The 24557-nt window shown below is 47.2% G+C and overlaps 5 protein-coding genes across 6 annotated transcripts in view, besides 1 other annotated feature; all 5 read right to left on the bottom strand.

Annotated features, from left to right (window-relative positions):
* The window catches only part of pk (prickle), a 72676-nt gene that overhangs the window by 36955 nt on the left and 11164 nt on the right, over positions 1-24557 (bottom strand). The window contains exon 1 of one of the 2 annotated variants that reach the window (NM_165509.2): positions 13556-14251. The exons of the other annotated variant lie outside the window; for it this stretch is intronic. Coding sequence (NP_724535.1) covers positions 13556-13791 — 236 coding nt within the window. The 5' untranslated portion in view covers positions 13792-14251. Of the gene's footprint in view, positions 1-13555; positions 14252-24557 lie in introns of those variants that run through there. 2 annotated transcript variants of the gene reach the window in all.
* CG30384 (uncharacterized protein) lies at positions 1126-3427 on the bottom strand. The gene has a single exon (NM_136419.3). The coding sequence runs from the start codon at positions 3364-3366 to the stop codon at positions 1240-1242; it is 2127 nt and encodes a 708-aa protein (NP_610263.2). The 5' UTR covers positions 3367-3427; the 3' UTR covers positions 1126-1239.
* On the bottom strand, positions 3404-5098 carry CG30385 (uncharacterized protein). The gene has a single exon (NM_165511.3). It carries the CDS (start codon positions 5062-5064, stop codon positions 3454-3456), a length of 1611 nt encoding a protein of 536 aa, NP_724537.1. The 5' UTR covers positions 5065-5098; the 3' UTR covers positions 3404-3453.
* Positions 5694-8034, bottom strand: CG33140 (uncharacterized protein). The gene has a single exon (NM_176099.2). It carries the CDS (start codon positions 7924-7926, stop codon positions 5764-5766), a length of 2163 nt encoding a protein of 720 aa, NP_788279.1. The 5' UTR covers positions 7927-8034; the 3' UTR covers positions 5694-5763.
* Positions 8134-10538, bottom strand: CG11060 (uncharacterized protein). The gene is made up of 2 exons (NM_136418.3): positions 9322-10538; positions 8134-9228 (listed from the first exon to the last, which is right to left on the bottom strand). The coding sequence occupies exons 1-2, from the start codon at positions 10426-10428 to the stop codon at positions 8215-8217; spliced, it is 2121 nt and encodes a 706-aa protein (NP_610262.1). The 5' UTR covers positions 10429-10538; the 3' UTR covers positions 8134-8214.
* Positions 22452-22574: a mobile genetic element.

The raw sequence follows: 24557 nt of genomic DNA, 5'->3' as shown, positions 1-24557 counted from the left end.
AGTTAAAACACTAGAAGGGTACCCAAAAGAGTTTTTAATATGGTAACCGTGAAATACGATTTGGCCAAACCCTTTTGAGTAATTAAGAGTGGTTTTTATAAATTAGATGTGACCAAAAATATAACATAAGCTACATTTAAAGCCGGTACTTAGTGATGAAATATCTCTTGTCAGAAAGCAAAAATATTTCCCAACCACATTGCAAAGTGGGCTTGAAGTGACAAAAAGTGCGATGTCAACCGTGTTGGCCATCTGACGAGTTCAAGGTTGATTTCCAGCTGACCATGTTAGTTGGTCACCATCATTGCCTGCCGACTGGAGATCATTAGGCCGCACATTAGTGCCATCTCAGCGCAGGCTAATTAGAAGCTGAGTGTGAACGGAAACACTACGTTTCTGCGTGCCGCTTTTTGTTGCACAACCTGGGATGCCTCAATGATGCATGATTTATGGCATTTTGAATTGTGGATCGGCGGCGTGTGAAGCTCCCGAGGGGCCGGGCATCAAAGACCTGTCCAGCAATACGTATACTTATGTAGGTTTCTGCGCTTGGCTTACCTGAAACGAAAATGTAAATCGAAGGCAATTAGCTGAGTCTAATAAGGGCCAAAATAAGATTGAGTATAAGAATGGGGATTATAGTTGGATAGCGTTGACGCTATCAAAAAATCAATTTGGCTAATTGCAAGCATAACGGCCTCATTCGTTGCCACATTTCATCAAACACCATTTGGGAAGGAAACGTCAAAAGAGCAGCCCCAAGGTGCAGACAACTTTTAGACACGCCAAGTCTGGGAGGGAATGGCTGGAGTTTAGGGGGCTGGACGTGGTTCGTTTATTAGCGGAATCGAATGGGCCCCAAAGTGTCATCAAATCAATGCAAGCTAGCTCAAATCGAAGTCGGCTTCCAAACTTTTCCGGCCCACATTTGCGCGCCATTAAGCATTATGGGGGTTGCGGGGTGTGGGCCCGCATTCCTCTCGTGAAATGGGCAATTTTGTTGGCCCATAAAGGGCTATCGTAATGGGAAAAGTTGGCGCCACATCGGGGGCACAGGTGTGTCCCCAGGCAGGGAAATAGTTCCCACCCCGGGCGGGCTAATAGATTTCCAAATCAATAGACCATCCCTGGGGAGTTTTTCTTTATTTCAATGCGAGAGTTTTAGCAACTTCTCGGTCATATTAAATTTGGACGTTAACATTGCAAACAAGCCGCAAAAAGCTGTTTTGTAGGGCTACTTTAAGCGTTTTTGGTGCTCTCGATAACAGAAACCACGTTCTCGGCCATGTCACACAGGTGCGAGTAGGTCTGCATGTAGAGGCTATCCCTGTAAGATTTCCGCGATCGCAGTTTTTTCAAGAGATACTGATATGGGTTTTTCCTACGCAGCTGCTGGATCCACGGCTTTTCCTCCGATTCTTTGCCATTATAATCGGTCCCGTCGGATGGCGGCTCCCCTTCTTCCTCTCTTAGCTGAAAGTGACTTATCTCCAATCTGAGGCCACTCAGTTCCATCGACGCCATCATCTCCTCCCATTCCTGGATTCCATTGCCTATACAACCCCTCACGTAGATGAACCTGGATCGAATCCTCTCGTCATTCCGACTGAAATGCGTAAGAGAATCTCTGCCTCTACCCAGCTTTAGTTCCTCCTGAACTTTGACCAGTTTTCCGTAATAGAACTTCCGTTTATTAGAGTCCGGAAGCCGCAGGATTACCTCACGAACCGTCTGCAGGCGCAGATCCCAAGCGGGCTCCCTCGGTTTCTTTAGAGCTTTGTATAGTGACTTCAATTTTTCCAGATCATCAAACCGTTCGCACTTGTAGCCGGGATTTTCTACATTGAACACCTCCCTCTCATCCAAAACTCTTTCATAAGGACATATCACTTCGGGCGGATGCAAAAGGGGCACTACGGACGCCTGGTACTTGTTCAGGTCATTGGACATTTTCTTCTTCGCCTTGTCCGTAAGCAGTTGTTGGTGCCGCCGCAGCTTGTTTGTGTACTCCGGCGCGGGAGTACAGTGCCCCGTAAGCCGGGCCAAGAAAATACCGCGCACAGAACCGATTACGTTGGGAAAAATGCGGAGCTCATATCGCTGCTTCAGCAGGTAGCATCCACGTGGCCTGAAAAGCGCTCGGCATACGTGCACCTCTCCTGGGAAAACAGTGAAGTTGGCCTGGGACATAAGGAAGTTATGGCATTGGGCAGTGCTTTTGGGGGCACGCTTTGATTCGACAGAGCACCACTGGCAGGTGAGCACATGACCACCGACGTTCTCCACGCTAGCCACATCCTTGACCACGTTCTGGAACGGATGACATTCGAAGAAAACGTTTGCGATCTCCGGCAAAAAGATGCGCTTTCCTGAGTTTACGAACAGCATACCGTTAATCTTAACGGCTGCACGGGAAACCACAGATTCCGTTCCCTTTCCCTGGTCAGGTTCTGCCCTGGAAGGGCTCTCCTCTTTTTGCTCCTCGTCGGGAAGTATCTGAGACGTGCTGCTCACGCTGAAAATTGAGTCGCAAGACACCCGCTCGACACGACTGATTTCGCCGTCGGTAAACTCCTGCTGCACGGGACCACCCACCACCTCCAATCTGTCCAGATTCGGAAAGAACGAGATGACGCGCATGATGTCGCTGCTTTTGTTCTCAATATGATTCTCCAGCATTCGCGACTTCTCCCACGGAGTGGGCATCTCGGGCCGTTGGTACGCCCTGCCCAGGATCTCCTGCTTGGTGGCACGGGTTAGCCCGGTGATCTCCACGTCCGCCCGACCGGCCTGCTCGGCGCACGGAAGCGTCTCTTGCAGTTCTGGTAGAACTTGGCATTTGCTGGGAAGAACAGCAGGTTTCTTCTGGATCAAAGTAGTGGGATTCATGCGACCGGCAAGGTCGAGAAGCCGCACCACTGTACCTCGATCCCTGGGAGCTACTGTGCTGCCCACGTTGATCAGCATTTCGTCGGGTCGGCGGCCGAGCTTCCGCTGGATCTTCGCCTGCACAGCCGCACGGTTTTCAAGTGTGTCGTACCACAGCTTCAGGCGAGGGTCCATGCTCAAGGACTCTCGGATGTCCTCCTGTAGCGAACACTCCGATTCTGATAGTGTGGTGGTACCGTGCTTTTTGTCGAAGATGCCGTGGACAATCTCATCCACTAGCTGCTTGCCATCCCGATCGGAAACATCCTTAAGCGTGTTGTGCTTGCGGAATTCAAGCTGTGTGGATTCAGACTTTAATTCAACCTCGTTCTTCTGGGAATCGGGTTCCTTCCAGGACTCCGTAATCTTGAGGAAGGACTGCAACCACGAGCGGTGCCGAGAGCCCGGCAATAGCCCAGATTCGTTTCTCTTATTCATTTTTATTTTTATTTTTTTGGTTTTTTTTTTTGTATTTAAGTGTCATATGTTTGGGTGCTTTGTTGTATATTGTCTGCTCGGCGACACCTATATCTGGACGGTGCTCTCGATCACCGACGCAATATCCTCGACCGCTCTGCAAATCAATCCGTGCAACTGCATACAGATTGAGTCCATAAATGGCTTTGAACGGAGAATGCTATTGGCCTTCTGCAAACTGGAACTACAGTCTTCGTGGGCGACCCTCGACCTAAGGAAATGCACCCTCTGTTCCCATTCTTCCAATAAACTACCTAGTATTCCACGTACATAAATCATTTTTGATTGATTGCGGTTCCACAGCCTATTAACTGAGTCCGCTTTAACCAGTGGCATTGGACACGTTCTCCGCAAGCCGTCTAGCAAGTTTGCCAGTTCCGAAGAGTGCTTTATGCGCTGCCGAATGTCACGACTATTACACACCAAATGGATTAGCGAGTGCACACTGTAGTCCCAGGAAGAAACATATGAATTTGGAGGCCTCACCCGTTTGTAGAACGCCATTAAGCGCTCAAAATCTTCATGAGTCAGGCACTGGAAGCTTCTGTTCCGCCGGTTAAAAACCTCCCGCTCCTCCAGCTCCCGTTCATATGGACAGAGGGACACTGTCTGCTGTTGCAGAGGAACCGGCGCCTCATACGACAACACCTGAAGCTTCTCCATTTTGAGGCGGTCCAAGTATTCTTTGGGGGGAGTACAACGACCGTTTAAGTTTAATGTGAAACCAGAAGGGCGACAGAAAAAGATGCGTGGACACGTCAATAGCAGCCAGCGCTGCTTTACAATGGCCACGCAGCGCGGCTGATACAGAACCGTAACATCCCGAAACTCGCCCGGAAGAAGCACAAATGGGTCCACATCAAAAACGAAGTCATCCGGATCGGCTTCCATGAGAGTATTGTTGTTTGAGAAGAAATTAACCTTCTTCCATTGTAGGCTCAGCTCCTGACTTCCAATGTTTTCGATGCGTATGATGGGTCGCAGGTGACGTTGAAAGGGCTGACTAGCAAAGGTTCGGTCAATGGTGGGAGAGAACTCTGGATTATGTGGCCAGAAATTAATTCCATTGATGCGAACGCCCAGTCCGCTAACCGGTTGTTGGATCGTCACTGTAGATTGGGCCACCTCGACAGCGTCACTGGCGCCTAAAGCCTCTGTACGGCCCACCTGATTGGACATTTTCGAGCAATGGGTCTGGAGCTTCCTGCCCACCACCTCCAAACTACGGATTTGGGGTGGTAGCTCAGGCATAATATCCGCTTCCTCATTTTTTAGCTCTTTACTCCCCAACATTTCCGCAGCTGCATAGCTGGGTAGTCCTACGGTCTCCAAGCAGCCTCCTATGGAGCGTTTCACTATTTTTCCCTGCTGATTAAGGATCATATCCTCTGGAGTCCTGCCCAGTTGGACTCGTAGTCTCTCTTGTAACGCCCGTCTTTGAATAAGCATGTTCTTCCAGTAATCTAGACGACTATCAATTTTACTCTTGCACTTCGGTAGGGAACCTGAAGACACACTGAAGGATGACTCTTCGTGGAGACCTCGTTCAGGATAATTTTTGAAAATCCCCTTTATAAGGTCATTGGCTAAGCCATCTGGGTTAATTATACCCTCAGATGTATCCTCCTCCATCAGTACATTTCTCTGGCTTGAACTCATTTTTAATTTTATCCTATTTTAAGGTGTATATTGTAAACACTTACGTGAAAGTTTTGACTTAAAGGTCATGCTTACTAAATATTGTTGATTATACATTTAAGAACAGGTTAAAAACACTTAGGACTCCTGTTCGTTCCCATGAAGCATATCTGGTCTCCATGGGAATCAATAATCCATAGGGTATAAGATCTATAAGATCTCGAAAAATCTTAAAGATGCCATTTACACAGAACTATAAGCTATACAGGTTAAACAGGTTAATTTTAATAGGACATACTTGTTTTTGCGGGGCTTAAGTTTGTGTATAATTTTACCAAAGCGATGAGGAATAGTGATTGGTCTTGGCTACTCGATAAGCGATACTCAGTTAAGGATTGGCATGTAATTGGATATTGATGATCACAACTAATACAGTTCGATGAAAATGAAATGGCATGTGGCCTCGCGATGGAAATGTTTGGAAAGAAACCGAAGTTCTGGAGATACTGACCTTTACACAAACGGACAGTTGAACGGAAAGCCGGACGTAAAGCCAGACGGAAAGCCGGACGGACGATGCCACGATGGACTTGTCCAGTGACTCGGAACAAGAATACACTAAAATACAAACACTAAAGTCTGAATCGCTTCCTTTCTAACTTCTCTTATGTACTTAATGTATTGTGAAAACCATTGATTTGTCCAGGATTATATATCTCCTTAGGTCGGTACTATTTCCGTACTCTCTATAACGGACACAATGTCCTCTGACATGTTGCACAGATGTGAGTAGGTTTGGATATAGAGTGCATCCCGGAAATATTTGGACCGATACAATTTGCGGATCACCGCCGTCCGGATCTTCTTCTCGTCCAACTCCGTCTCGCCTAAAATTTCCATCAGTTTCTCCATGTCGATGGGCGTCATTGGCTTTGGTTGATCTGGTTCTTCTTCATCTCCTTCTTCGGACTCTCCCAACAAGCTTTGGTAGTACCGCTGAAGCTCTGGCTTGAAAAAAGAATCTTCCACATTGAACATTAGGTCCTCCCATTCAGCGATCCCATTGCAGATCACACCGCGCACATATATGAACCGCGACCGTTGCTTTTGGACATCCTGCTGGGAAGAGGCATTCAGTGAGAATCCGCCACCTAGCAAAGGAGCGAGAAGTTGGTTAAATTCGGAAAAGATCGATTCCCGCTCCACCAGTCCGTTAATCCGCATTATGTAGTCCTTAATCGTTGATAGGCGCATATCCCAGAGCGGCTCCCGCGGCTTCTTTAAGCGCTGATGGAACGCACGAAGCACCTCCAGGTCATCGAAGCGGGCACAAATGTATCCCGGATTTAGGGCGTTGAACGCCTCCCGATCGTCCAGAGGCCGCTCATAGGGGCAGCACGTCGGTGGAGGCACCACCATGGGAGCCAGAGCGCCCAAATGGGTGGTCAATTTATCCATTTCCACTGCATCCGACTTGCAGATGCAGACGCATTGGCACTCGAGTAGTTTGGCCATGTAGTCAGCTGGCGGAGTGCAACGTCCGTAAAGGCGGAGCAGTAAGGACTCCTGGCGGCCGCAAAAGATTCGCGGCTCCACCTGAAGCAGCCACAACTCCACCGCCATCGCCACTTTTCGTGGCTGGTAGAGCACTGCTACATTCCGAGTCTCACCGTGCGACAGTCTGAAGCCCTCCAGGTCAAAGTGAAACTCGTTGTCCTGGGCCAGCAACAGAGATCCCCGGTTGTAGTAGTAAGTGCTCTGTTTCCAGGAGAAGGAGAGCGACTGTGTGCCAATGTTGGTCAGCTGTAGGACGTGCTTGAGGCGACGCTGAAACGGATCGCATGTGAATCGGGCGACTATTTCATAGCAGTCCTTAATTCCGCCGCCATCTCCCTCGCACGGAACGTAATCTACACCATTAACCCGTAGTCCCACATCCGGAATGGGAGGTGGAGTTCCTGACGATTTCTCCTCCGTTTCGCCACACGACTCGCAGATGCACTCCTCGGTGCAGATCGGCGAGCTCTCACTTTTGGTCACCGTGTGCATGGAATCCACATCCACTAGGAACGGCTTCGGTAATCGATTGATCTTGCTGAGAGCAGTACCCTTCACCTGCAGGGCATCCACATCGGGAAAGAACTCCACAACGTTTTGGATGTCTACAAAGTTTTGCTCCAGTCGTTTGTCCAGGAACTCCGATTGCAGCCAGCCTGGTGGTGGGTCCTGCTCCATGGCCTCCTTACCCAAGATCTCCGTTTTGCAGACCTCTGGCATGCCAACGATCTCTAAATCCTTGTAGCCCACCTTTTCCGCTTTCGGTGTCGTGGCCTGCAGTCCAGGAACTACCTGGCAGGTACATGGATCCAATTGGTCGCCCAGCTTGGAAAGTGGCGCGCTCATCAGACGCTCGCCCTTCATGCGGTCCGCGTAGTCCAGCACGCGCTTCACCATTTGCCCGTCGCGGTTGTCCAGCGTGGAGCGGCGGTTGAAGAGCACCTCACTGGCCAGCTTGCCCGTTTCCCGCTGGACTCGTTCTTGCATCAACTTGCGCTGGTGAAGTACCTCCTTCCAGTATCGCAGCCGTTTGTCCACGTGCGGTTCCCGCTCCTTAATTGGCCACGGAATATTAGCCGCGTGACAAGAGGATGAGGTCTCTGGAAAGTCCCCCCGTCGCTCCTTGAAAATCTCGGTCAGAATATCCTCCACCATGCGCTCCGTGTACTTGCCCATGGGGGACTCGGCATTCAGCTGCGCCTGTGCAGTCGAACGGGTCGTCGGTTCGGTCAAAGAAGATGGCAGCGACACCATGTTGGCCAGTGTAAATTTCGAAAAGGTATCGGACCCGTTGGTTTTGAGGTTAATATCTTCCATGCCCTCCATTTTGTAACGTGGTTCAGTTTGGGGTTCGAGTTAACTTGAACAATTATAAAATATATATTGACTCGAATTGAAAAGGCTTAGTTTCAAGCTAGCTATATGACTCGTTGGTGTGGTGAATGGATTGTGATTTCAATAATTGTTAAGTCGGTACAATATGTAAGTCCAGTGTATAAGTCTAACAGCGAAAAAAAATGAAGCCCCATATCTATAATAAATGCTTTTTTATTTTATTTGGGTGTTGCCACTTAAAAAAAATATGACCAAAACTGGGAAAGGGTGTTGTGAATGCTAATCAGCGGTGCTTTCGATGACGGAGACTATGTCCTCGGCAGCATCACAGAGCAGACTGTAGGTGTGCATATAGAGAGAGTCCTTGAGGTACTTGCTTGCCTTGACTCTCTTCGAGACTTTCTCCACGATCTGAATTTCTTCGTTTTCATCTGGACCCTGCTGGCGATTCTTCTGGCCTAGCTCTGAGGCGACGGGAAGAGAAGAATTCTCCCCTAGATAGTGGAGGAGCTCCAGCTTAAAGAACTGTTCATCCAGCCCAAAAACCATTGCCTCCCACTCGTCGATTTTGCTGGCGATAGTGCCACGCACGTAAATGAAGCGGGATCTATCCCGCTCCGTATTGTGTTCCATTAAGGGATAAGCTGAGCACCTGTTGCACTTCATCGGCTGGAGCAAAGCAACCAGTTTGTTGTGGAGATTCTCGCGCAGGAAGCGACTCTCCTGCTTGCCAATAAAGTGACGCAGGGTCTCGATACTTAAATCCCAGGGTCTATCGCGAGGCTTCTTGGCCAGTTGATATAAGTCCTTGAGAGCCTCCAGATCCTCGTATCGCTGGCATCGGTAAGAGAAGTTCTGGGCATTAAAGACCTCGCGCTCGTCAAGATGTCTTTGGTAGGGACACAATGGTCGAGGGTTCTCGATAATGGGAGCCAGACTGGCCTGCATTTGCAGAAGGCCCTGGGCCTGCAATTGTTGCTGCTTATCTAGGGGCACCTGTCGGTGACCCTCGAGGCGTCTCTGGAACGGAACGGGCATGGTGCACTGACCCTGGAGAACGACGTCCAGGCGGCGGGTGCCACAGAAGGGCGATTTTTGGAAGTTCACGTGCCATCGCTGCGTGAAAAGGCCCACCTTTTTCGGCTGGAACATCACACGAATGAGGCGGCGACCCTGTGGCTCCAGGATGAACTCGCTGCGGTCGAAGACCATCTCGGAGTTCAAGGGCAGCCGGTCGGAACGCAAGCGGTTCTTACTAAGCCAATAGACGTGCACCAGCTTCGGACTTAGATTCTGCAGGAAGCCATTGTGTTAGCAAGTATGTCCTCGTACTAATATTTACTAATGTCCCCACAGAAAAGGACACGAAGATGAACCCCAGTTTACCTGAATGTCCAAAAGTATCTTCACCACGCGCTCATATGGTTCACATTGCAGCAGCATATTGATGCTTTTGCTTATGGCGCCGACAGGATTGCGGTAATCAAGGATCACCCCGTTGATCATCAGACCTTGTACGTCCTTGACGTCATCCATGTCCTGACTCTCGACAATTCCCTTTGTAATATCCTCGAGTGCCGCCTCTTGAAAGCTATCGCTTACCTCCCCCTCTATGGACAGCAGATCGGACTCCGAATCCTCCTCCTCTTCCGGAGTGGAGTTCCCGGAGATATTAGACAAGGAAGTTTCGTCGATTTTGATGATCGGCAGATTCTTAGTGGACGAGCCCACAAAGGCCGGCGTGACCTGCAGCCCATTTAGATCGGGCGCAAAGTCAAGCACCTGTCGAATAGAGTGCTTCTTGTCCTCAAGTCGTTCGCTCAAGACCTGGGAGCGCTGCCACTGGCTCTCGATCTCGTTGGAATGAAGGCGGGTGGCAGCCAGCTCCTTTTGGGTGACCTGCGGCAGGCCGACGAACTCCACCTCCTGCAACTGCGGCTTCGCGGCGTACAGCTCCTTAATCTCGCGGCAGAGATGGGGATCACAGCGCGGCTTCAGGGAGTTCAAGGTCACATTGTCCTTGAGGCGAGCAAGAGGTCGTGACCTGTCTGCGGTGTCAAGGACGCGCAGAATCATCCGCTTGTTGGCCTCGTCGATGGTCGCCGAGCGATTGAAGAGCACGTCCTCGGCCCGCTTACCCGTCTGCCGAGCGATCCTATCCTGCAGTCGCCTACGCTCCTGCAGCACGCGGTTCCAGCTGCGCAGTCGCGGGTCCATGTCCAAATCGTCGCCCGGCTTCCGATCCCTGGACCTCTCCGAGTGGCAGAACTGATCTAGGTTGCTGTCCGACTGCTTTTGCTGGAAATTCTGCATGCACAGGACCTCATTAAGAATGTCCTCCACGGTCTGGGTGGCCATGTACATATGCTCAGGCTGCTTTTCCTCTTGTTCCATATCCATGAAGTTATGTTTGTTGGAGTGCGAATCGTTGATAGTTTGATTCGAAATCTTTTTCCCCAAGGAGTTTATGACGGAGTGCTGCGTGGGCCTCATTTTTTGATGTTTTTTGGATTCGATGCGCTCGGTTTAATGTATGATACAGTTGTGTATTTAAATATATAAGGTTTTTTTTTTTTGGCAGAACACGCTTAGTACATCCTGATTTCAAGCTCCCTAGACTTAGCCTAGCCTCTCGAGAGCTTTTTTAATTTTGTCATTATTAGTTTTTCTTGTTCGAAAGGTGCACAGGTAAAAATCCATAGTTATTCCAAATAAATTGCAATTTATGAACCTTTCTGTTGTGCTAATTTGCTAACAATCCCCACTGAATAGTTCCACCAAAAAAGCTAATAGAAAAACCGGGCTCGTGTGACAAGTCATCGTAATTTTCGCCCAAGCAGTTGGCCCGGCTTTCTGGAGTTCGAATTTGAATTTCCCTCGCCATTTACCTTAAGTCCCAATGACATTGACGTGCCGCCTTCACACAATTCAAAAAGTTGCTGGAAGTTGTTGTTGATGTTGCCATTGTGACTGGCACGGCCAACAAAGAGAAAGGAGTCGCCTGGCTGTCGTATATCAACTTACCTGTAACGAGAAAAGGAGAAATATTAAATTGATTTATACACAGGTCATGTGCAACTTAAACAACAACTGAATATGAACTATTTTGTATTTATGGACGGTTCAAAGGCTCATTAATTATGTCATCTGCGGTTTGGCAGGAGGTTGGGAGTAGCTTTTCGTGGTCTGGGGTGGTATGTTTAATGTTGTGTTCAGGGATTTACCACGTCTTACCCCGTCTTCGGGAGGAGGAAGCGAAATGAGGTTTCTCGGCTGGCGGCTTTCCATTCCAGAAACAAACTTTCCGCTCAACAAAAGGGCGAAACACAGAAACAGCCGAGCGAAACAAAGCCATATCAATTACCCTGGCAACGAACCGTACAGGAGTATAAAGTAATTTGGCCCGAACCGCTAAGGGAGGGATCCTGGCCAGAACAAAGGCCACCAGACCGCAGAAAAGGAAGCCGAGTAGGGACTGATAGTGGAAGAGGCAGTGGGTGGGGGGCTGGAGCTGCGGAAATGCACTGCATTGTTGGCAATTTCAATACTCATCATTATTATGGCGGCTGGAAGCCCTGGAGTGCATGTGTTCCGTCTACGTGCCGGCGAAATGCAATCAACATATTGTAATTCAGAAATGCATATTGAGAACGTGCAAAAGATACTCGTACTTGCAACAATGCCGTGCTGCCGCTGCTGCTGCTGCTTGTTCTACTGCTGCATTTGCACTTAACGGCCCGGCGGAGGAAAACAAAACGAAGCCATGCCGAAACGGGGGACATTGTTGCTGCCGCCTCAAGTGGATCCAGCAAAAAAATCTGGCAGCGCTTGCATTTTGATTTCCCATCTCGCATTCTCCCGAGCAACGCATTTATTATTTACCAGCCAGCCAGCAACAGGCAGCAAACAGTAAACAGCGAGCTGCAACAGCAACAGCAACTCAATTCCGCAGACTCATGCTGCAGTTGTCAACGACTGCGACGGAGGCACTATTGCCCCCACTATCCCACTGCTCCTCCTTCCGCGCTGCCGCATGTTGCATACCTCTTGGTGTTGACAGTGAGACAACAGCAGCAACTCGAGACGCAGACGCCAACTGTGGCGCTCGTTGAGTGAAGTTGGACGGACAGGCGCGCAGACGGACAGACGGACGGACAGTCGAACGGACGGATGGACGGATGGACATACGGACAGAGATCGCGAGGCAGGCGGATTGGCAGACAAATAAGTCCGGACAATCTTCTTGTGCGCTATCAATGCAAAAACTTTCGTGTAAGCAAGCTCAAGGAATCCGCTGGAAAGCAAGTAAATAGAATTTCTTGTCGTCCTAAAGATAGAAATAATAGTAGCTTCGTTACAGCGGTGACATAAATGATTGCTGAACATCACCTATCTTTACTTTAACTTTTTAAAAGCAAGATATATTTGAATATAATGTTTTAGCTCAAGCTAACATTGTAAAAAGCCAACTAATAATATCAAATCTTAAAGGAACCTATCATGGTACATATATGTAGCACTTTAATGCGCATATTTTTGCCATCATCAATTAAGAATTTTAAATTTGGGCATACAAGAAGAAGTTAATCTGCGTGTTAAGCAGCAACTGAACCGATAAAAATACTGTATAAAAAATACATTTGATTCGACTTGCATGCGTTCAGTAAGCTAATACTCCCTTGGCAAAGAAAAAACTAGGGTATTAAAAGTCTTAAAACTAATTTATATGCATTCGGTTAGTTTCTGCTCGACATGCAAATGTTGCTCGCCGCATTTGATGACGCCCATAAAAATCAAAATTTTATTGAATGAATTGCAGTGGTTAGGACGCGAAAATTATTTGTCAAGCTCCGAGGCCAAATCCATTGAGATTTTCATAGGCCGCGCACGGGACTTGTTCGCTCAGGCGGTTGGAACCGCCCCGCCCGATCCAAAACGCTCCAATCGTGCGGGTTCGCATCGCATGTGTGGCCATAAAAGTGCGTTACAAATAACTGCACTTTTATTGAATAGTGCCGTGGCGACAAGTGCTGCCGCCGCCTTGGACCGCTAGAGCGGTTCGCTGGTGCAATCGAGTCTTAAGATTGATGCCACTGCAAAAAAGTCTACTAAGTTCCACATAAAAATTGCTAGTTTCAAATTTCAAATTCTTGGGTCTCTCGATAAATTCTCGATTATCGTAAAAATGCGTTTTTATAATGCAATATAAAATAAGAGTTATGGCACTGAAACAATTTGAATCAATATCATCAGAAATAAATAAATTTATTTTGCATCGGGATAGTAGATATTTAACTAGCTTCTTGGGTAGTTTATTATGATTCAAGGCCAAATTCATCACATGTTTCGCTCAGTGCAGACTCAAACTCGAACCCAGACTTGAAAAGAGTTGAGTCGAGTTAATTGCTGTGCAATTTGTGAGCAGCAAATGGAATGCGCTGTCAAATCAAACCCGAAGCACTTAATTAAAACTTATTGAAGGCAATCGCCAAATGTAGCGTTGCCAATTGCACTCTTAATTGCATAAGCATGTTGCTGGTGTCGCGATGTTGCTGCCGCAGTGTTGCATGCAGCATACAGCACGCAGCATGTCGCTGCTTGGACTCATTCGCTTGTTTACCTGACTTCGGCGGATTTGATGATGGCCTTGGGGGGCGCATCCCAATAGTTGGGGGCGGGCGGCACCCACTGGCGCAGCACTTGGTAGTTGCCCTCCAGCAGCGCCATGCCCTCGATGACCTCCTCGTCGGAGTCGCCGTCGTTGTTGGGTCCATCGTTGGTGTTGCTGTTGCCATTGTTGTTGTTGCTGACTCGACCGTCGCAGTCGGCATGCAAATTATCGGTCGAATCGTTCATTGTTTCGGCCGGAAAGGCAGAAGAAAATCACTAGACTAAGATTTTGGCGCCGCTTTCACTGGCACTTCTCCGCGATGAGAGCCCTGGATTTTGCGGGTAAACAAAGATGCGCATTGCCATTTGCGCTGACTCACAGACACAGATACGTACACACACACTGCCAGGCTCTCAAACACACGGGCACAAACACAAAGAACTATTCCCCCCAAAAAAAGAGGAAGAAGCAGCGGCAAACAATAACAAAGGCGACCGGCGAAGAGATTGAGGAAAACTTGAGTGGTATTCTATCTCGCTGGCACAGTTTCTGCGAATTAGCGATAACTCCTCGACACCGATTCGAATTAATGAATAATTATAGCTAATTGTTGCAATCGCGGCGACTTATCAGCAGCGGGATAAGTCGGAATACACGAGGAATCGGCGGATCCGTCCGCTCGCGTTGCACTCACGGATGGTTCTTGCTTCTAATCGGCGAAAACGTTCGTTGCGTTTGTTTTGGCACGACGGGATTGACAAGCACGGCGAAAACCCAAACACATCGCACAAAGGCTCACCAATACTGCGCCACCGGCACACACACCTCTGCCGCACACTCACACACACACGCACATCCACCGGAGGGTTAATATCTGGCACTCGCTTTTGCATCCCTTGTCGATGGCAGAGAACTCGCCCTGTGTGCACCCCGCGTCCTTGAGCCCTGCGATTTCTCCGCTTCAGTTTCAGTTTCAGTTTCGGTTGTTTCGCCTTCGAATCGCCCGCCTTTCCTCCTCTTTTTAGTGTGTGAGCAAAATAAGGGTTTGCAATGTAATGTTTTTATGTCTGATTTCGTTTTCCTAGATTGTGGTGGTGCACGTGGTGTGGGAAGGGGGTGGTGCACGTTCAATACTCGCATATTGTTAAAATTATGTAGCGAGGTGTGCGAAAGGGGGGTTAAGGCGATGTGAGGCCTGAAAAAATGCTCCAGAGAGTGGGCTTAAAGTTCGAAAAACGTTTTCGAACTGTGGTGCAAGGCATTGCAAGTAAGGAGAACAAACAATACACCGATGGAATATTATAGTGATAGATGAGATGTAAACTATGCACATTAGATTATGCCTTGTTCTAACAGGTTGTTAATTAATCCCTCAAACGGAAATATTCTCTTTGATATACCCTAAATTCTTAGTAAAAACCTATTCAGAGCTTTTGCGAAAGAGGGATGTGCAGAAGCAAATGTATTTAATCAGTAAGCATGGAGCGAAATATATGCCAGCAGAACTGCTTCCCTTTAAAAATGTCGAATCTAATAATCTAATCTAATCAGTCTAATAATATTCAATCTAAATAATATTCGAACCACTGTGCTCAGTTGAAACTTATAACCGTAAATGTCTGGCAGCCACGATCCCCGTGACCTCTCACACACACTCTCGCACAGCGCTCTTGCCGCTCACACACACACACACACTCACGCGGAAAGGAAACTCAAAGCGGAGCGAAGGGAAAAAACCCCAAAAAAAGGAACAAAGGACGGAAGGAAGCGAGCGCTCGAACGTATGCTCATATTTTGCTACAAACGCACTTCGCTGAGAGGAACAGAGGCTCTCTGAAGATAGATTCTCAGGCTCTGTCTCTCGCTCTCTCGCTCTCTCGCCAGGACCTGTGCTGATTGCCAGGTTTTTTAATTCACTCACTCAATTTGAAAGTCGTTTGGCTGCCGGCTGTTGTTGCTGCTATTGTTGCTGCACTGGAGAATTCACCCCTAAGCGTCTTCACGGTAATTTGAACACGTGCCGAGCAGCTGAGCTAGTTGGGTGGTATGGGTGGTGGATGGTAGGTGGTTGGGTGGTGGTAGCTGGTCACCCAAAAGCCACCCCCGTGGGCAGCACCAGCCAGACACTCTGGCGATCGTTAAATTTTATGATTTCATATGCCGCTCATTCTCCAAACAGGACACACAGGCAGACATCCTTTCCCGTTCAGTTGGAGAAGAAGAGCTTTCGCCAGCAATTAAGCATTCGAAAGACGAAAGAGTTTGCCGGAGGCAACTGTACTTTCTAGGCTGTCCCCCACGCAAAATGCAGGCCAAAGCAATCAGCTTGGCAACACTTACGAGGCCCCAGGGAACAGGATGCATAACTACACAGGGAGAAAATAATTAAAGTCACTCACACGCTGCAGGAAAGCTAAAGATGCTAAAGACTGCTAAAGTATATGGGTTTTAAGAAACGGAAATGAAATTGAATGCGAATAACTAGTAAATAAATTTATATTTAAGAGGGCATTATGCTCTTTTTCTTGAGAATTGGGAATACATATGGTTGCTAAAGACACCTTTAATCTACTTTCTTCTCTAACATATAATAATTTCTTCATCCTTCATCTAAGTGTATAACTCTGCAGGAGAATGGCGTTCTTTGCGTACTTTTCATTGCCAATGACAACATATTTGTTTAAACATTTCTCCCTCTGTCCGTGCAGGAAAAGTGAAAGCTCGCTGGGCTGCGCTACGGTATTTAATGTGCAAACATCCCACTCTCCGCGGGACTCGACACCCACTGACCCACCATGCTGCCATGTCGCAAACAACAACAAATTGCGTCGTTTGCCAAATCAACCCTGCAGACAGGACAACAAACGTACAAGGACACCCGCCGGCGAAGTGGGTGGATCGTCGTGGGTGGCGGTGGGGCAATAACAACCGACACTTCAACAGCCGCACACAATTTCCGTTCTGGATACACGACTTTAGATTAAAGCGAGCCCTCCTTTAGGATTTTAATTAAAATGCATCTGCCGGGGTTGCGAGTGTGAGTCCTTGCTGTCATTAGCAACATGTTGCTGGGAGCAGCTCTCGCATCGGCAACATCACAGCCAATGACATTTGTGTAATTTAATTTTATTCATTGCATAACTCACATAGTTAGCAAGTCGCAAGGTTCAGTCAAGAGAAAAGGGCTGACACATCCCCAGGAGACAAGGACACACTGCGAAAAATATGTGCTCAAATTTAATTTTAGTCACTATATTTTAAACATATGATTTTCTGCTGACCACGACATTTGATTCGCTAGACCATCCTTAACAATTTATAGAGACCAAATGCAGTCATTTTTAAACTATTCTTCCACAAGAATAAGCTTTTAACAATGGAATAAGACACGTTACAATCGTGACACATTTTTAATTTGAATTAATACTCGAAGGAATTGAAAGGGATCTAAGAATTTTTCTCAGTCTACCCACACACGCTCCACTTCAGTTATGAGAGTCGGCATAAAAATAATTATATAAACTTTATGCCCTGGCCGTCTGGCGGCCTTCGATGGGTCTTTCCACCCTCGATAATGTCGCAATACGCCCACGCAACCCTTGCTGCACCACCGCCCCTTTTCCGCCCACCTCCACTTCAGACAGACCGCACAGTTTGGAAAACAGCAAAACCGAGAGCGGTGTAAACATTCTGCCCGCCGGCGTTCTCCCCAACTAGACACACACACCCACAGTCCGCTGGGTCGGCTTTAACATGATTTGTTGGATTTGGCGAAAAGATTTCCTAATTCCATTTGCTAGACAGGTCTACGGACTACGGACTATGGTCTGTGACTATTTTCGGGGTGGCTAACCAAATTTGGCCGTGCTTTGTGCCGTTGCAACTTTAACTTTTAGATCGCTGCACTACAAATCGATCGGATGTGGGGGCAAATTAAATTAGTTTCTCACATGTGTTATATAAAATAGTTAAATATAAATAGGTTTAGTTGTGTTATTAAAGTACCTAACAGACACATTTTGACAGCGTAGAAGTAGACAATTTTGAAAAGTGCACAGAGCCATCTCATCGCGAAGTTCAATCTGTAGAACGACAATACCACTCTTGTTTCCCATCATTATCAAAAATGTGAATGAAGTGTAGGCCCGAAATCAGAGCCATAGGAACCAGCTCAATTACAATTTAGACTTGTACTTGTAGTCACTTTATGGTTCCTGGTCCGGGTAAAATTGTTGAGTATTTCATTAGCGGGTTGTCTGATATTTCTTAACACTTTATTACGGAGCACTATTAGTTGCCGCAGTGTCTTTGATATGGCCATTGTTGTGTCTTCCTCGCAGTAGGCCTCAGACAGGGTCTGAGGTGGTGGGAACCCGATGGAGTTGATGGGCCCACACAGAAGCGGTCATAAAACCGAGCAGAGAGAGAGAGTGAGCTCCAAGCACTTGGCGGTAACTACTCCACTTTTTTGCTGTTTGGGGCTAGAGTAAGCCGATCTTGGGTCGTTACTCCCGTTGCCAAAAAAGAGGGAGCACTTGAAAGTGCGGACGAGCATATGCAAATGTGGAGCATATTGTTTGGCAACTTCCTAGAGCCAGTCATGTTGTTGTTTATTTAAAGACTTCCACGCCCGGTTGGCCGGAGCCACATGTTGATGAAATCCGTGGCCAGGGAACCACATCAAAGTGGCTGCGAACGCAAATGAAAGCGAGCATTTCGAAATGGGAAGCCATGTGTAAGTTCCAGTTAAACGTTCTATTCTTGAGGCGGTGTACTAAGAATGCGAGTACGAGTATATATGCTTCGGCGAGTATCCATATAGACTCAGTCATCGCCGGCGGCCAAGACCAAAACTCAAATAGATTACGAGTACATTTGATGCCTATTTGTGTTTGTGCTCGTGTTTGTTTATTATTAAAATCAGCTTATTTGCACTCATTTCGACTTCGGAACGGAACACAGCCCACAGGCCATTTGGAATGGGTTGGGTTTCTAACCAGGGGAAAGGGAAAGGGGCGAAAGGGATGGGGTGTACGAGTTCCGGATTTGGGTTCATAAATATGCAAGTCATTAATAGAAATATGATGTACCCGAGGCAATCGACCGTCCTGTCTGTCCTGTCCTGTCCGCTCCCATCAAAGTCGGCAGACTAGAGCAACCCTCTGAGATTGCGGGAGTGGGTGGACTCGGTGATGGAATGACAGGCTAAGCGATCCACTGGGAATGGATGAGTTAACTGGGGAAACCGCCTGCAGTAACACACACACACACACACACACAAATAAATTGAGTCAAAATTATGCTTCATTTGATTTAACACAATCGATTTGACTCTGTGCCATGTCAAGGCATTTGATGTTGCCTTCCAGTTTTCCAAATATCGCTGGGTTTCGGCCCTTTCAGCGACAATTGGATTAGGCCCAGGATGGCATTGATTTGCCCTGTTTGGGGTGACATGTAATCGAGCACACTCCAGGCACTGGAGTTCCGGATCGCCCCGAGGCACAGAATGAAGTTTGGAACTCAAGCAGGAGGAGTAGGGAATGTGCGAAACCTGAAATGCCATTGGTGTTGGATGTTGAACTCTAGCAGATGGAGTGTTTCTGTTGCGGCAGTTTATACCAGGCTATCAATGGCATTCAATACATACATACTTTAGTATACGAATTAATTAAGTGATCTAATAAATCGCTTACATTTCATATTAAAATGTTGGCTACACCGTAATGATTTCAGTTCTACAACACGAAAAACACGCCAACCATTTATTTGATTGCGATTCGAATCTTATCGAGCTGATCTTGTTACAGATTCGAGAGCGGGAAACGAGAAAATCAAGTTTAATAAATAAATTAGCCAACTACGTCGACATCGCTCTACTCGAAAGTACTTTCCATATTCTGCATGACTTCAACGCCATTGTTTCGCACCCCTGCCAATCTAGCCGTATCTCTGTCCCAATATGCCCGCGGCCAAATGCAATAATAAACACATTGTCTTTTCGGGCCAAGGGGCTTTCCTTTGAGTTTTCCAGCCCGCACCCACCACTTGAGATCGGGCCGCTGATCGGGCGGTAAACGCTAATATTTCCGCTATTGGCAGCGATTTCTTTCACTTAACCGCGGGCTGCAACTGCAACTTGCAGCTTGCACATGTTTTTTCCACCGCCGCACTTTGCTTTCAGCATGCTTTTCGGTTTTCCTCCATTTTCCTCACGGCCTATCTGTTTTCTGTTTTTTATTGACAGGCTGCTGCTCGCCAGCGGCTGCAGTTGCAACATCCGCACATGTGGCCAGCCACCAGATCTACTTCTGCTCGGCTTTCCTGTTTTCCTTGCAACACAGCAGCAGCAGAAGCAGCATCAGCAAAGCATTGTTATTGTTTATTGATGCACTACTTTGCGCTATTTTCGTGTGGCAACTGAAAATGCAACTTCAGCAGATGGCGATGGCATGCTGTGGGCGTTCGAGTTAGAATCCAGTGTCCAGAATCCAGCAACCAGAAACCAGAACCCGGACAGCAGTTGCCGTTTTTTGTGGCCAGCTCTTGAAATACTCGTAAATAATCGGTATCCAGCAATGCAGCAGATGCAGATTTAACGAACCTCCCAAAAAAGAACGGAAGGCGACTTTCAATTAGCGGGCTTGGGTTTTGACATTGCTCAAATTACACAACGATGGCGGCACAAAGCTGATTATTAGACTTGTCAGCAGCGATTGTCAGCGGAGGCCAGGTTTTATTGAATTGTCAAGTTACTGTACTCCGTACAGTGCCACCGATGTGGATGCCACGGCAACTGCAACTGCAACTGCAACTGCTGCCTTTCCAGCCAATTACTGCTCCTTCTGCTGCAGCCGTTGCTGTTGTTGTTTGGCAATTTCCAGATACTTTTTCTTCAATTACGTATACGACCTGAATGCTTAGATCCCCAGGCCCCCTCCGGCGCCCAGCGAACTTTGGGCCGTTTCTTTCATTTTATGTCGCATGTAATTAGTCACGATGTTGGCAGCAGACACACTGCAGGCCAAGCTGACTTTGGGTGCCATTCCCTGCACTCGATTCTTGAGCCCGGCGACTAGCAACTGCCAACTTGCAACTTGCAACGAGCGACTTGCAACGGCGACTCTTGACTCTCGAATCCCAAACTGTCGACTGTCGAAGCCGTCTGCCTTTGTTGTTTGCCGTTGATGTTGCTGCTGCACGTTGGCCAGGCACAGCAGCATCAGTAAACTGTGGACCAATCGCGGAAGTGTGAATTGCCAGCTTCTCCGGGCGACCTGGCTGCTATTTATGCTGTCCTCAGAGCAAACTGCGGCGTAATTAGGCCAATTAGCTGATAAAAGTGCTCATAAATTACACAAAAACTCCTGCAATTTGCTGCACTCATCCTGGACCTTCCATCACTTCCACCACTTTCCAGCCCCATTTAACACATTAGAGGAGAGCAGCCGACGGAGGAACTTCTATAATGGACGGACACATGCAGTGCTGGAATAATCGAGTATTAATCAAAGCACAGTTAATTCTTAAATTGGAAAAAATTATTCGCCGCCGGGGGGAAGAGAAACTGGTTTGCCGGCCCCAGCCCAAAACTTCTGTTAACTCATTACGCGCCAACATCAAATCAAATCAAATACGAAACAGAAAACATCTCGCTTTCAGAGTTATGGAGTTCGTGTTTCATTTTCCGTGGGCACTTGAAAACTTGAAAACTTGTATTGCTGCGTAATGCTGCCAAGTACAACGAAGCAAGCGGCTTGGCTAAGGTTTTCGAAAACAGTTTCATGACTCCATCGCCATAGCCATCGCCATCGCCTCGTTGTTTCATTTTGCTCTCTCCCGATGAGTTTGTCTGGCACTTGAGACCCTCCATATCGCGCACTTGAATCTGTTACGCAAATGTGCGTAATGCGCACGAATTCATAGGGATAAATCCAGGGTATATACTTGTAGCTGTGCACATACATTCATACCTTTAATCGACTGATGGCTAAAGACCGAGAAACGGTAACGGAATGCAAAGAGACCTTCGGCCGCCGCTTTTGAAGGCGCGTGGGCCTTGACAACAACTCAAAGTGAGGAACTTGAGCTACCTACCAGCAATAAAATCCCAAACAACATTAGCAACAACCTGAACGCCACCGACAACTTGGTCGAAAACTTCAAGTGCCTTCCGTCCGAGTGGACAAGGGAAAATAAAGTTTACAAAATGTTGGCCATAAAGTTGAGTTTAGAAACCATTTACAACGAGTTCGTCGCGCTCTGTGGCAAGTAAAGCACACCCATAAAAACTTTGGAACTCTGGCACTCACACATGCACCCAACATCGGTAATAGATCAGCAGACAACGAACTTCGACATTTGCAATTAGCCGTGTTTTCTTGCCACAGTCGGAAGTGCGATAGTATTCTTTTGAACAGTGAGAAGCTGGAATCAAAGAAATGATTTCCCTGGAATTTATACCCTGATAAAACATATGAAGTTTCCCTCATAATCTTGATCTTCAATCAAGGGGAATCCTGTATATATTATATATTTATGTTGTGTTTATCGGGAATTATTATGACTGTATTAATTTGTGTCCACTTTACTAATAAAACTGCCATGGAAAATTGCTGTGAAACAAACTGAGTAACTCGAGACATTTGCCATCTAAAATAGACTGCAAACTCAAAGATGGGTTACAGAGCCGTCTTTATTGGTATTCTAATAGTCAGGAGATAAACAAAAACATCAAAAATAGTTTCTTGAAATTATAGATTGTATATGTATAGCTTACGAGATTGAATTAAAATATTTATTGTACAATATTTATCTGTTTAATATCTCGTCGAGCACGTCATTTAAAATAATTTGCTATACTAGATACATTGGTATATATGTATGTATGTAGGAACACCAGCCGATTCTATCTATCCATCTCCGTCTATCTGCCCGAAAGATCTTGAAATTCCTGCCTCGCACTCCCACTAGCTGGGTAATGGGTATCTGATAGTCGATCAAATTGACTGTAGCATTCTATCTTGTTTTCTCTTCCACTCCTGAGTTGGAATCATAAACTCCTATTACTATTAACGACTATGGGGAATGGCCATAAGGAAATATTTATGTGATATTAATGATCCAAATGCATAGCACATAAGCGCAACATGAAAACCCGACACAAATCAAAGTTTTGATTGCCCCAAGCAGCGGAATGCGGAACCAGCTCGATTTGAGATCCGTCCGTGAAGATTCCCCGATCCGGATAGCGATTCCCATTCCTATCCAGATCCCAGATGCTTCAATCGGAGTGCACTGACCGCAAGAAGTCGGGGCCTCCAATTGCCGTCAATTGGAGATCATGTTATGAAATCAATTTCGATTGTCAAGTTGGCGATGAAGCAACAGCCAGAGAGCGCTACTCCGACTGACGAATGCACTGAGACAAAAGCCCAGTTGGTTTAAACAATTAATCCTGCGGCTAACTGCGGACGGAGTGCAAGTACATAAATTCAATTTACGTGGAGCGGACCCCGCTGTCACACAATTTGCAATCAGTCCAGCGAGCTCTTGGCCAAGAGCCCCTCGACATTGGCTCTCGCCGGCCACGAAGTGCGACATGTTGGGTAATTTGGAGAATTTATGACAGGCATTATGGCAACACTGGCTCACGCTGATCGCTATAGTAGGTATTACGGCTGGACGGACGCCTGTGTGCGTGTAATTCTTAGAGCGGCCCAAAACCACAAACCAGTTTCATTATGGCTAACAGTTTTTCCTATTTTTCCTATTTCTCCCATTTCCCATTCCCCCCGCTTGCGCCTTTTTGGTATTTATGCAACGCGCTCCGCTTTCCGATTACTCACGCCGCAAGAACCGCTCGCCGATCGCGAATTTTCCAGCCAGCAGCTACCAACTTGCGGCTATCTAGCAGCTCCATAATAAGTCAATGGCTGGGGATTCCAGCAAAAAATTAGAGATGCCAATTATACAAATGGTCGGTCAGATGTCCGAATGCGAATACGAATCCGAATCCGAATCCGAATCCGAATCGGAATCGGAATCCGACTTTGGCTTGGGCCTCAACTTCGAAGGTGAGTTTGATTGCGAGACCGAGTTGGTGGTAAATTGTCAAAACGGCTGGGCGAATGCTCTTGGCCAGTTTTCCAGTTTGACAGGCCGACAAAGGTGCGGCTCCAGAGGCGGAGAGCGATCGGGTCTCGGCTGGATTATGGCAGCCAGCGAGCAGAAACAAAAGCGAATCGGCTGAGACCCAAGTCTCAAGGCTTAAGTCCCTGACGCTTTGAAATTGGTTTCTCCGCTGACTTGCTGGCTTGCCAGCTGCCTAAATGTCAAATGCAATTGTCTTGGGTGGATCCGCCGGCGAGGCTTTGGCGCTGGGCGTTGCATTCGGTGCACTCAAGTCCAACTTTAATTGCGAAACGGGAATGAATAGCTGGGGTCTCTGGCGAAATGCTAAAGGTGAAGGAGGCCTGGGTGTGTCTGACTATTCCAAGGGAGTTAAGTAGGAGTTCTTTATTCATCTAAGGTCGATCTATGGGACGGCTGGCTGTGCGTGCAGAATGCGAAATGCAAATGAGAACGGCGAACGGTGAGGAACGAGCTGGAATTTCGTATACGAGGCGTTGGACGCTGGCACCACCCCACAGCCCAATTCAATTAAGTTGTTCGGAAAATTGGTCGGGACTACGTGTTGGATTTCCCTCTCTCCGCCAACACTGAGAACAAGTTATAGGCGTGCAACTAATAGACAGCTTCAGTTAGAAAACTTTTTACAAAATTTGCCATTATGCATTGATCCCAATCGGAAAAAACTACACAGATTCTGAGATACAAAATTTTGGTTGGATTTCATTCAGTCTAATTAACTTTAACCTATACCTTCCATAGGCAAAATGTAATTAAATTTAAGTAAATGCGAAATGGTGGGCTAGTCAAGCCCCAGCCGGCCCCTTTTTCGCGCCGTGTAGTATTCTTGGGCTTTGCAATGCAAATAAATCATCGTGTC

This window comes from Drosophila melanogaster, chromosome 2R (assembly GCF_000001215.4).
Source record: "Drosophila melanogaster chromosome 2R".
Taxonomy (NCBI): domain Eukaryota; kingdom Metazoa; phylum Arthropoda; class Insecta; order Diptera; family Drosophilidae; genus Drosophila; species Drosophila melanogaster.
This window is presented reverse-complemented; position numbering and strand designations above follow the sequence as displayed.

What these genes read in the sequence shown, in the direction of transcription:
- CG30384 (NM_136419.3), bottom strand. Translation starts at nt 3,366, where the DNA reads ATGAATAAGAGAAACGAATCTGGGCTATTGCCGGGCTCTCGGCACCGC.
- CG30385 (NM_165511.3), bottom strand. Translation starts at nt 5,064, where the DNA reads ATGAGTTCAAGCCAGAGAAATGTACTGATGGAGGAGGATACATCTGAG.
- CG33140 (NM_176099.2), bottom strand. Translation starts at nt 7,926, where the DNA reads ATGGAGGGCATGGAAGATATTAACCTCAAAACCAACGGGTCCGATACC.
- CG11060 (NM_136418.3), bottom strand. Translation starts at nt 10,428, where the DNA reads ATGAGGCCCACGCAGCACTCCGTCATAAACTCCTTGGGGAAAAAGATT. An exon ending in AGATACTTTTGGACATTCAG is followed by an intron (nt 9,229 to 9,321) that starts GTAAACTGGGGT and finishes GGCTTCCTGCAG; the next exon opens with AATCTAAGTCCGAAGCTGGT.